Source organism: Dasypus novemcinctus, chromosome 10 (assembly GCF_030445035.2).
Source record: "Dasypus novemcinctus isolate mDasNov1 chromosome 10, mDasNov1.1.hap2, whole genome shotgun sequence".
In the NCBI taxonomy this organism is placed as follows: domain Eukaryota; kingdom Metazoa; phylum Chordata; class Mammalia; order Cingulata; family Dasypodidae; genus Dasypus; species Dasypus novemcinctus.
In genome coordinates this window covers 66,042,573-66,055,103 of record NC_080682.1, presented here as the reverse complement: position 1 = coordinate 66,055,103, position 12,531 = coordinate 66,042,573, and the positions used below count along the sequence as shown (strand labels likewise).

General features: G+C 35.6%; 1 protein-coding gene across 7 annotated transcripts in view; it reads left to right on the top strand.

Annotated features, from left to right (window-relative positions):
* Positions 1 to 12,531, top strand: part of ANO3 (anoctamin 3) — a 312,028-nt gene that overhangs the window by 197,624 nt on the left and 101,873 nt on the right. For all 7 annotated transcript variants that reach the window (XM_058305623.1, XM_058305627.1, XM_058305625.1 and 4 more), the window contains 3 exons: positions 1,132 to 1,187; positions 8,638 to 8,759; positions 11,135 to 11,269. In XM_058305623.1, coding sequence (XP_058161606.1) covers positions 1,132 to 1,187; positions 8,638 to 8,759; positions 11,135 to 11,269 — 313 coding nt within the window. The remainder of the gene's footprint in view (positions 1 to 1,131; positions 1,188 to 8,637; positions 8,760 to 11,134; positions 11,270 to 12,531) is intronic.

Here is a 12,531-nt window from a genome sequence, read left to right as displayed (position 1 = left end):
AGCAGTCAAAATAGTTACCTTAACCACCAGTTTACCTGCTTACCGTCAAATAAATTTGACATCTATTCAGAAATCTGTTTAAAAGAAAAATAGAGAAATGCAGAATATGAACAAAAAATGCATCTAAATGATTGCACTATGTACTTGTGCAGTCTTTAAAATAAGGACATTTTAATGGTTTATAAAAGCATCATGCTCTTTGAAGAAAATGTAATAAATACAGGAAAGTATTTTTAAAATCCTCTTAATTTTAATAGTCACTTAAAAATGCATGCTATATGCATGTATACATTCATATATTAGAATCATGCAGTATTTACATTTTCTGTCCTTTCTTTTATTAAATTAAATTATTAGTATTTCTCAAGCCCATAAGTGCTATTTTGGAATATTATTTAAATGGCTGTAAAATATTCCATTATTTGAATTTATCAAATCACAGTTTTTCACTAAGTACCCAGTATAATTGATTGTGTAATAATACATTAAACAATTCCTCAGTTTTGAACATTCAATTATTTCTAATTCTTTCTTAATATAAATAAGATTGCAACAAACATCCTAGCGCATATATCTTTGTCCACATCTCTGATTACTTTATTTAGATAGATAATAAGAAAACTCTCAAAATATATGGATACGTTGCTATCCAGAAAAGTGACTTAATTTTTTTTTTCTTAATAACACTATATGAAAGTGTCCATTTCACTGGAATGGTAATTCTAAGAAAATGCCCCATACTGCTATTTGCATCTCTTTACTCAGTGTTAAACAAAGACTCCTCAAAACGAATATATTTTTGTGATATTATTTGGCATGTGTAATTCCTCTTTTCTTTGACCAAACTTTATTGTTTTTAGACAAAACAATGTTGCTTTAGACTCATCTGGTCCCAAATATATGGTCTCCATATTTTGGCACCTTAGGAATCTCCACTTCCAAATGTTGTAAAGGACACAACTAGATTCTTAGTATCAGTCTCTTTCCCAGTTTGTCTTCAAGGATGATATGACTGTGGAAATCATTTAGGTTATTTTAAAGTTCTAAAATTCAGTGTCCCAATTATATGCATGTTGCTTCAGAGGGAAAACTTCATTTAAAGTGACTCAAGAAATATTTTTCTCTTTCTAGGTATCTGTAAACTAATAAACAATGGCTCATATGAAGCAGCGTTTCCCCCACATGAGGTAAATATGAAATGCTGTTTCTATTTAAGATAGGTTCCTCTGTGCAGTGGTTGTTGCCCCACCCCACCCCATCTTTTTCTTTTCATTTCATTCAGAAAGGGGTTTCAGTGGGCCTATGGCACCAGGCCTTTCTGGGACTTTTTAGAATTCTGTGGCTACACAGTTGTTCTTCTGCCCCTGAGACCTTCTTCAATTTGCCCTCATTGCCCTTAGCAGATTAGGAATCCATTCCATCCTGGAGTTAGCCACTGTGTCCAGTGATCACTGGTGTTAACTAATCAGGATAGGAGAGACTGACCATCACTCTGCAAAGAGCTCATGCTTTATCCAGCTTGGGATCCAGAACAGGTTCCTAGTTTGTGCCTGCCATTTTCTAATATCTGAAAATATACAACAAATACACAATAAAAAATCTATAAGCCACAACCTACTCTATTCTTTGCCAGATTATTTCCTCTCTACTTATGTTTGTTTGTTTTGTTTGTTTTTATGTACTGGAGTGATGAGTGGGGAATGGAGAGAGTGCAATTTACATTTCATATCAGAGATTTTTGTGTGAATGCTCTTATCATTTATATTCAATATACATTTTAATATCAGTAAGGGCTTTGTGGGTGATAGAATTAAGAATCTATTTTACCTCCTTGTACAAGTCTTTAATACAAAGAATCTAGGTATTAAAATTAAAATAAAAACTAGCTGTCTCAAATATTTTTTCATGAATAGTTATTGTACAAGAATTTTTCTCCAAACTGTATTCAAAGATGATTTTTCTAGATATTTTAATATCAGAACTTCAAATTAAGTTGTTACATATTGAAAACTCTGAGCTTGAAGGGATATTAAACTTGGAATAGAATTATTTTTCTCCAATCACTCTTTCAAATAAAGTGTATTTATGTATTTCAAATCATCCTTCACCATCCCTAAAACCATTACACAGTCTTCCAGCCACTTTTATTAATTTAAAAAAAAACATAACTAAATCCACCTTAAAGCTCTGGTCTCATCTTTCTCACCTCAGTTTGACCTTGGCTGGGAAACATCTGGCTGTGGACAGCTTTTTCACTCCCCAATACCACCACCCTGTCTATGGTTAGAGCAGGGCAAAGGCATTAGAAGAAAATATTTTCAGTATCCTGAATATGAGTTAGCATAATTTTTTTGGCATGGCTCCATCCCAAGGTGCCCCAGGACACGTGTAAATTATTTGGAAGTCACCTCCCCCTCCACTGCTCAGTGTCCTAATATATGAGATCTATTCTAACATATCAACCTTTTCCAACCCATCATCAGTTTCTCCTGGGAAGGAAAGTAGCCCAGGTAAACAGACCACACTTGATTCTGCTGAGAAGCTCTCACTCTCTCTCCTTTCCTCCTCTAATCCTCTGCTTATATTGAGGAGGGCTGGGGATGCAGGAGTGATGGTTGTGGGAACAAAGTCACTCACTCTCCTTTTCCACTAAATTGTCTCTAAACACAGGAAATACACCCCAAAATTTAGCTATCTTTATAGACTTTGGCAAGTCTTTGATACTAGGAGTTTGCAGTTTATCCTAATTCTCTTTGTTAGAGTTAAGATTTCTTGAAGCTATCATTAAGTTGATATTGCTAATATTTAATCTGTGTCCATAAGAGAAATGATAAAACATAAAGCTGAAGAGGTAAACTAGAATAAAATCTTGAAAAGCATTTTATCCCATGAAACTGAGTTTGTATTTTGCTCTGTCAGTAATGAGAAATCTCTGAAAATTTTATGCTGCGCAATAGCAACTAGACCATCTTTTGAAATATACTCAGGCTGCTGTGCAATGCTGGAGGAAAGTCTGGCTTTCGTTAAGTGGGAGTTTGTTTCAAAATTCAGTAGGTAAGCCAAAATATCATCTAGGAAGGTGCCAATGTGGGATCTTTAAATGGGGACATACCACAGCAAATTTGTCCTCCAGTTTTAGTTAAGTGATTGGTTAACTTGCATTTAGAGATTACATTGTACCTTTTTTAATTGTCTAGACTCTTACTCAGGACAGCAAGAAGTTCACATGAAAGGGACACAAAGGAACTGAGACCTATAGGGGGCACAGCAGGCGCATTCTCTTGTCTCTTGCTGAATGTGGGACAAATGCTCATGGAGTGAAATTGTGGGTGGAATTGCCCACACTAGTTAATAATTTGGTTGCCTTTATTGTTGTAGAATAAGTAAAGTTAATTATGCAAAAGTTAATTTGTGTCTAATATGACCCCATCATAATCTGTATAGAAATAATGGAACCCTGAGGGTGGTGGAAAGAAGTTGACATTTACATACAGTTTTAGAGATTTGGAAAATGATTGAATTTGAAGCAGCCACATGTGGTACTAAAGTTTCCAGTTTATTAAATTAGAAAATGGTGTTTTTTTTAAATTTTAATAGTGATAACTATAGGAACTACAAGTCTTGGGAAGAGACTATTTCACTTTTAGATGTAAAATGTGTGTTTATATACACATATATACATGCACACACACAAAGAAGTGTAAAGTTCTGTGTAGAGATCTATGTTGAAAAGGGGATTTGGAAGTCATCCATTTTAGATGCTATTTGAAGCATTGTGCATAGATCAGGGTCTTTGAAACATGGCACTATTGACATTTCTTGCAGGATAATTCTGTTGTAGGAGAGCTGGCCTGTACCCTGTAGGGAATATAGCAGTATCCTTGGCCTCTACTCACTAGATGCCAGTAGCATCTCCCAGTTGTGAATCAAAAATGTCTCCAGCTTTGTCAAATGTCTGTCCCTGAGAGGGCAAAATTGCCCCTCACTAAGTACCACTGCTGTAGATCATTTACAGAAGGCAATGAGTTAGGTTGAAAATGATTAGGATGGATAAGAGTTCCTACAGTTATATGAACATTTACTAGATGAGAGGAGGAAGCACCATCCTGAAAGGATATTGAGAAGATGTGTGCTAACGAGGGAAACCAGAGGAATATGAAATAATGGAATCATGACATTATCACATGTATCAGAACTTCATTCCCTTTTAGGAATAGTATTACAATTGTGTATATACCCACATTTTGTTTATCCATTCACTGATTGATGGACACTTGGCTTGCTTCAAACTTTTGGCAATTGTGAATAATGCCCTATGAATATCATGTGCAAATATCTTTACCTGTTTTAAGCAGAAGTTCCTGCTCAAAGCTATAACTTGCCTTTCCTTCTAAGTCTTTTTTTTTAAAGCTGAGCTTTTTTTATTATTATTAATTTCTCTCCCCCTCCCCCTGTCCCCTTTCCTCTCCCCATCCCAGTTGTCTGCTCTGTCTGTCCATTAGCTATGTGTTCTTCTGTGACCACTTCTATCCTTATCAGAGGCACCGGGAATCTGTGTTTCTTTTTGTTGCATCATCCTGTTGTGTCAACTCTCCGTGTGTGCGGCGCCATTCTTGAGCAGGCTGCACTTTCTGTCGTGCTGGGCGGCTTTCCTTTCGGGGTGCACTCCTTGCGTGTGGCACAGCATTCCTTGCACGCATCAGCACTGTAAATGAGCCAGCTCCAAACGGGTCAAGGAGGCCTGGGGTTTGAACTGTGGACCTCCCATGTGGTAGGCGGACACCCTAGCCATTGGGCCATGTGGGCTTACCCCTTCTAAGTCTTGAATGACGTTTGAGTAAGTTTTAAATCGACCTCCATGTTATTTCTTGCCTTCTTTCTTCTTCAAAATTGAAAATCCTTCAGAGGATTTCACTTCTGAAGTTTCAAAATTGATCACACTTCTATCTATAAAATTAAATCTGAACACTCACAGGGCCTAATCTCTATACTTGATGAATTTCATGGCAAGTATAACTAACAGATAAAATGTATTGATCACTTGATATTTGATATTGAGCTGTTTTAATGGGTTATCTCATTTAATCTAGATAATCAATAATATTACCTCCATTTTACAGATAGGTAAATTGAAGTGCAGAGAGGTTAAATATCAAAGGCAGATTTTGAACCCAGGAAGCCCAACTCCAAAGCCAATATTCATTATAAGTGTACATACTTACATAGGAATATTAATAATGATAATAGTATATTAGTGTGCTTCAGGTGCCAGTCCCTGCACATGTATTTTCTCATTCATCCTAACAGTGGCCCTGGGGAGATAGATACTATTATTCTCATTTTAGAAATGAGGATACTGAAACTCAGATAAATTAAACACCAAATCAAATACATACAGTAAGTGGCAAAGTATTCAGAGTGGCAATCCTAAGGCCCAGAAATTCTGTAGCAAAGGAAGTTTGTTTTTTCCCATGTATGTTCATTTACCTAAATAACTAGATAAAAGATGAATAAACTGTTCCTACAGTTCATTTCATAGTTTGTGTGTGTGTGTGAAATTTGGAACCTGTTTTTTATTCAACAAACTTTTAAATAATGGCCATTTCCCTATTGTCTACTTATAACTAGTTGAAATACTAATATATGGAGCACACAAAAAAGAACATAAAACAATATTGTTGAAATACAAGTAACTAAAACAAAGCAAGAAGTCAATAAAATGTCTTAAGAAATTTTCCATTTTTTTAAATTGAAGAAGTTGCGGGCTTACAGAAAAATCCTGAATAAAATGCAGGATCCTATATACCACTCTGTAATTAATACCTTGCATTAGTGTGGTACATTTATTACAATTGATAAAAGCACATTTTTATAATTTTACTATTAGCTGTAGTCTTTATGGCTTACTGTTTAGATTGTACAATCCCATGGATTTCATTTTTTTTTCCTAGCAATGTATATACAACCTAAAATTTCCCCTTTTTACCACATTCAAATATATAATCATATTTATAATATATAATTTGTTGTTCATTTTGTTCACAATATTTTGCTACCATCACCAGCATCCATTTCCAAAACTATTCCAGTGACTTTAAATGTGGCTAATTGAGGAAGAAAAACCAAGTTTAATTAGAGGAGAATAGAATCAATGGCACTAACCCTGTAATTTGATTAAGAACACCCCACAGTCACAGCTTCTTTCTCCCTTGATACAAGAGTATTACTAGTGCCTCTCTCATACCCATAGTTGAAGTATGTTTTTCCTTACAAATGAAAAATATCTAGAGAAGCAAGAAAGATAATGCCCAGGGGGGATTTGACATAAAAAGGATAAAAGAAAGGCAAGAAGAAGGATACATGTGTGAGAAAGAATTTGATCAAGATGTTAATATAATTTAAAAGTCTGTCAATTATTGATAGTGGAGACAGGGAAAATGTGTTGGTTGGAAAAGGGAAGCATTGTGGCTATGTGGGGATCAGAGCGTCTACATGATCCTCCGGAAGGGGATGAAAACAGCTGGGTGGGCCGTCATCACTTTGGTCAGTTTTCCCTTGCAGCCCACCTCCTCTCACTGTACCCTAGAACAGTATGGATGGTTGAGGGTTTTGAGCAGAGTTAGAGAAGTGCTATAGTAGGTATTCTAAAATTTAGCATGTAACTCAGGAAGTGCCTGTGCTCTGAGCACTAAAGCTTAGAAGGAAAGTCTTATATTTCAGAAGGATTATCAGTAATTGTTGGAAATTTTGTTTCACCTTCCCTCAGCTGTCCAATTTCAGGTATGCTGCCTTAAAAGATTAGTCACTGACATGAAGTAATTAGAATAAGTAAACTTACAGAGTCAGAATCTAGAATATAAGATACAAGGGAATGGGGTGTACATAGGGAATGGGAAGTTAAGACTGAAAATACATAAGGCTCCCATTTGGAACTGTGGACATGTTTTGGTAATGCATGGTGGTAATGGTAGCACAACATTGTAAACATAATTAACAGCACTGAATTATATAGATGAATGTGGCTAAAAGGGTAAATGTTAGGTTGTGTATATGGTAATAGAATAATAAATTTTTAAAAATCCCTAGAACTGCATTACACAGCCAGTGAACCCTAAATTAATCCATAGTTAACAGTATAATTATAAAAATGCCCTTTCATCAATTGTAACAAATGTTCTACACCCAAGCAAGGTGTTAATAATAAAGCATTATATGGAAATCCTGTATTTTTATTCATGCTTGTTCTGTAACCCTAAAACTTCTCTAATTAAAAAAAAAAAAGGTCCAATTTCACAAATAGGCATACTTTTCCCAAGTGGAATTCCCCGTGCATAAAATGTAGTTCTCTGCTTCCATCTCCGTAGATTTCAGTCTTTAGGGTTTAAACTTCTTGGACTATCCTTAGGGAAGACACATTTGGTACTTCACTTTAACTGTACTTCAGCCATTACCTCTTAATCTATTTCTTTACAGGGCCAGATGTGACATTCACAAGTCTCTCATTTCAACCTTGAATTTCCCGTGAACTATATTCAAGGTGTCCTCTTTTGCATAGGAACTCACCTACTTGATTATCTGGGACCATTCTGATGATAGTTCTGGACTTTTCAATGACTAGAATAAATTAAACACATAAAAACAGTGAACACTAACTGTGCACCTCCTATTTGCTAGGGACTTCATAAGGATTATCCAAGCTGACCCTCACAAAACTTTCACTATTGAATATTGCTACTACTACAACTCCTACTAATGGCATAGTACTACTACTTTTTTCCCCACTTTATAGGTGAGGGAACTGGGTTTTAATCCTGGTTTAAAATTTTCTTCAAATTTTTCATCAAATCTCAAATTGGGGTGAGAAGAAGATCTTTATCATACCCCATGTCTCAGGTTTTAGTTCAGAAAATATAGTCACTGTATTGATAGCTCTCTTTCTTGATTATAAAAGTAGAACAGTTCAGACATCAGGAAATACTTTGTTCTATAAGGTACATATATAAATATACATTTCTAAATTACAACCCAAATGGCAGATTTTTTGAGGGAAAATGTAAAGAATTTTTAAAATGCTTCAGTTATAGAATATTTTCTATGAAGTTTTGGAGATTCTAGAATTTAAAAACGTGACTAGTGCTGGCGGCTCAGGACTCATACTTTTCCTTTGGCCACTTACTTACTCTTATCTCCTCCTAGATTCTATAAATGAAAGAAACTTTGTCTGGAACTAATCCCTTCTTAGGGCAGAATGATGCTTTTAATTTCTGAACTAAGAATTGCAACAATTTCTCTTCTTGAAGGAGAAGATAAGTTTCTAATTCAAAGACCCTAGGTTCCAAACAGTAAAACCCAAGTCTCTTTTACTTTGAGTGCAATGGATGCCATTGTTTCTTGTTGTTATTGTTTTTTTTAATATGATTTAAGAAATAATTTTAAGAAGCTTCCAGAATATGTCTTCAGGAGAAAGCTAAATGAGGGCATCCACTACATCATTCCAGTGATGGAAATAAGTTTACAATTTCTGAAGCTACCAACAAATGTAAAATTATCCCTTAAGGAAACAAAAAGTAATTCTTATTTGGTTCAAATTTCAGTACGGGAATGGATATCAATTTATCGTGTTTTTACCTATTTCAGGGAGCCTATGAGAGTAGAGAGCCCATCAAAACCCACGGGCCTCAGAATAACAGACATCTGTTATATGAGCGCTGGGCACGCTGGGGAATGTGGTACAAGCATCAACCCCTGGATTTAATCAGGTACTGCAAATGGATCAAGAATGGAAAACAAGCCATGCTATTTTGTTGTCATTTTCCTAGACTTGTAATAATTTCATGTATCTATCAAATCATCTGTATCAGTACGGATGTAATCAGGAAAAATGAAAGTGTGATAAATTTTTTTCCAAATGAAGGAAGTTACTCCAGAAAATTATACAAGTGATGGGAGAGCTGAGAAATCAGAGAATGTGAGTCAACCAGAGATTAGTAACAGCAGGAAACAGTGGGATGAGGCGGAATTATCTGAGTCCAACCCTGGGCCACTGGGCAGGAACAGTGCCACTTCTAGAGCTGCCTTCAGAGTAGTGGCAGGGGAGGAGCTCTGAAGGAGGCATGGCAAGTCTGGAGACTGCCCTGAGGAAGAGCAGGAGAGGGGGTAGATGCTGGCTTCTCCCTTCTTTCCACCATTCAGTCATCCAGTAACCCCTGGTCTAACCTAACCAGAAGCAATTTATTAGGGTACCTGTGTAATCTACTTTTCTATGAAAATAAGTCAAAACCTGGAAAGGGCAGGTAATGTATCTGAGAGCAAATAGGAAAGTTGACCACTACAGCATCTATACCCATGTTTATCTTTCAACAAATGTTTATTGATCATCTACTTGATTTTAGGAATTATATTCTAATGAACACAACCTTCACCTTGATTTAGTCTTAAAGCACCGGTTTGTTCAGTTTTTAAAAACTCCTATGATGATTAACCATTACATTCATGATTTATACATTTTATTCTGATGGGGATAATTTACATCCCTTTTTAAAAAATCAGTAAATATATTCTAATTATCATTTAGTCAAGTCCCTAGCTAATAATTGATATTTATAGAAGGAAAGAAAAAGAGCCATTCATATTTTGAGGTGACATAAGATTGATCATTTAAATTGTATATTTAAGGGAGCAGATGTCTTTATTGTAATATTAATATACATTAACATGTTACTATAATAAGCTTCAGTCTCAGAGTAGAGCATTATCATTACATAAGAAATGAATAGACTATTGATCTGTATTTCCTAGGTGAAATCAATGAAAGAATTTAAAAAGTAAAAAAAAAAAAATGATGCTTAATGAAGGATGATTCCAGTTCTATGCCTGGTAGAACATGCACAAATTTTAGTTAGAATAACAGGCAGTGAAGTACAAAGAAAATGCAGTTCAAAAACAGAAGTGTGATTAAGGAAAAATGATGAGAGTTTTCTTCCCAGCAAGGATCGTGACCTAGGAAAATATTCCCAAATGAACTATAGAGCACTAATCTTTGAAATAATAGCTGGAACAAGACTGTCATGGTCTTATTCTTTAGGAGATGGAGACCACACAGTAATACAGCAGTCAAGTAATTATTTCTATACTGAGCTTTACAAGCATTAATGACGGTAGGCTAGGTGAAGAAAGAACAATTGAGTAGTCATTAAAACTGCCTTTTTCATCCGCCAGTCCCATATAAATTATGTTCAAGAGCTGAAAGGAAATAAAACCACTGGTTCTCTTTGCTTCAGTCAATAATTCCTGTGGTGGGAGCTAGTGAAATAAGAAAGAAGTCCACCTTTAAGCAGCTTACACTCTTATGGGTGAGGGAGAGGACTGGAGAAGTGACCAGCAATTGCCATGAAGTCATATATTAGGACACTGAAGCACTGATGAGGGGAGTATGGGGGCAAGAGTAGGGCAGGGCATCTAACCCAGGTGGAATGGATATTGGGAAAGCGTTCTTGGAAGAAGAGGTACAAAGTGAAGGCCAAGTACAAATCAGAAGGGAAAGAGGATGAAGTGAAATACTCCAAAGCAAGAACACAGCATTAATCAGGGAAAGTATCTGGGAAATGCAGAGTTGAGCTTTGTTGAGAAAGACCTAAAATAATTATGTGCATTGTGTCAGGCATAATTGTATCTGGTCACAGGTATAGATAGAGACTAAAATCTAGCCTGCTCTCAGCAACCACCCACAGGGAAGACCTTTCTCTAATTTGCCCCTGAGCAGTTTGTGTTAGGAGTGATCGATCCTGTGATGTGGAAAGTGAATAGGCACACTATTGGAGGAGAGTGAGCAAGGGAAAATTGGGTTGTAAAGAGATTTATGAGCCACATTAAGTAGTCTGGCAAAGAAATATATATATAAATTCATTTGACAATATTATCCCAATACTGACCATGTTTAAAGATAAATATTATCACCAGTTAATAGGTTCAGTAATAAGCAAAGTATTCGATGCCCTGGCTCATGAAGCTGAGTTGTTAGCCTCTAGTTTCCATCTGAAATTCTCACTATATATGGCAGCAATTTTTTCAGCATTACTGCCATTGCTTTGGGTTTACCTAAGGATCTACTCTGGATCTGCTTTGTCTAATGCAGGCGATATTTTGGTGAGAAGATTGGGCTCTACTTTGCTTGGCTGGGATGGTATACTGGAATGCTGATTCCTGCGGCATTTGTTGGCTTGTGTGTTTTCTTTTATGGCTTACTTACGATGAACACAAGTCAAGTAAGGTAAGCTGTTACCAAATTATTAAAAAGTTTTGGCCCATCTTCCTACTGGGCAAAAGCTTAAAGATAAAACTGACTATAAGGCACAAATGTTGGTATGACAGATTATTTGCTTTATTTCTGGGTTTGAGGGTTTTATAGAAAAGATCATTATGATACTTTTATGAGCAAATTCTTTTGGATAAATTGCAAGACTATTTGCCTTTTATGCCAAATTTTTAATATATGCCACATAATTCAGCAATTCAATAGACAGGTATGTATAATATATAATATATATTTTACAGCATTTTGTAGCCCAGAATACATTTTTTCAAATAACTAATAATCCCGATTTTTTTTACAGTTTACAGTTTACAAAGCCCTTCCAGATACCTTGTTTCATTTGATATAACCTTCAACTTGCAGCCATTTGGGATGAATATCCCTTTTTCCATGAGGGACCCTAACACAGTTATAGATGTCTAAATAAAACATTTATTTCATGTAAATGCTGCTCTAAGCTGTCACTCTCTTCTGAGTACATGACAGAACATGAGGTCATTTTCTAGTTTATTCCTGCTTTTTATAGGAACAGATATTTATGTATTTTCTTTGGAACCAACTAAACTTTTCATGAAAGTAGCAGAATAGATTTGACAAGAATTGAAGTTACATCAAAATTGTGATTCTTCTATTAAAGGTGAAATGACTCAAGATTTTGAAATAGAAGCAATACATTGTCATTGAGCAGAAGCAAGAGTCATTCAAGAATCAAGGAATCCTCTTAACATCACATTCTATTTAATATATCACAAGAATAGCATCAAGTCTAACCTTTGTGTGATGAAATACAAAATTTGCCAAAGTCCCTCTCCCCTCTCCTTCAAAACTCAGTATTTGCTCTTTTGGACCATCTGTTAATCATGATCTTTCTGCTGGATAGTAACCATGATAGCTAATACTAATGCTAGATTTTTCATGAGATCATAAAAATTAATTTCCCTGAAATGTCTTCAGATAGATAGATAGATAGATAGATAAAAAGATGTAAAAACTTAGAAACAGCTGCTACTCAAAAGCATTTGATATGGTCACATGCTTGTTTCAGGGTGCTCTAACCTCATTTTGAGTTTTTTTTGGTCTTTATTTTTTTAATATTACATTAAAAAAATATGAGGTCCCCATATACCCCTCACCCCTCTCACCCCACTCCTCCCCCCATGGCAACAATCTCCTCCATCATCACGAGACATTCATTGCATTTGGCGAATACATCTCTGAGC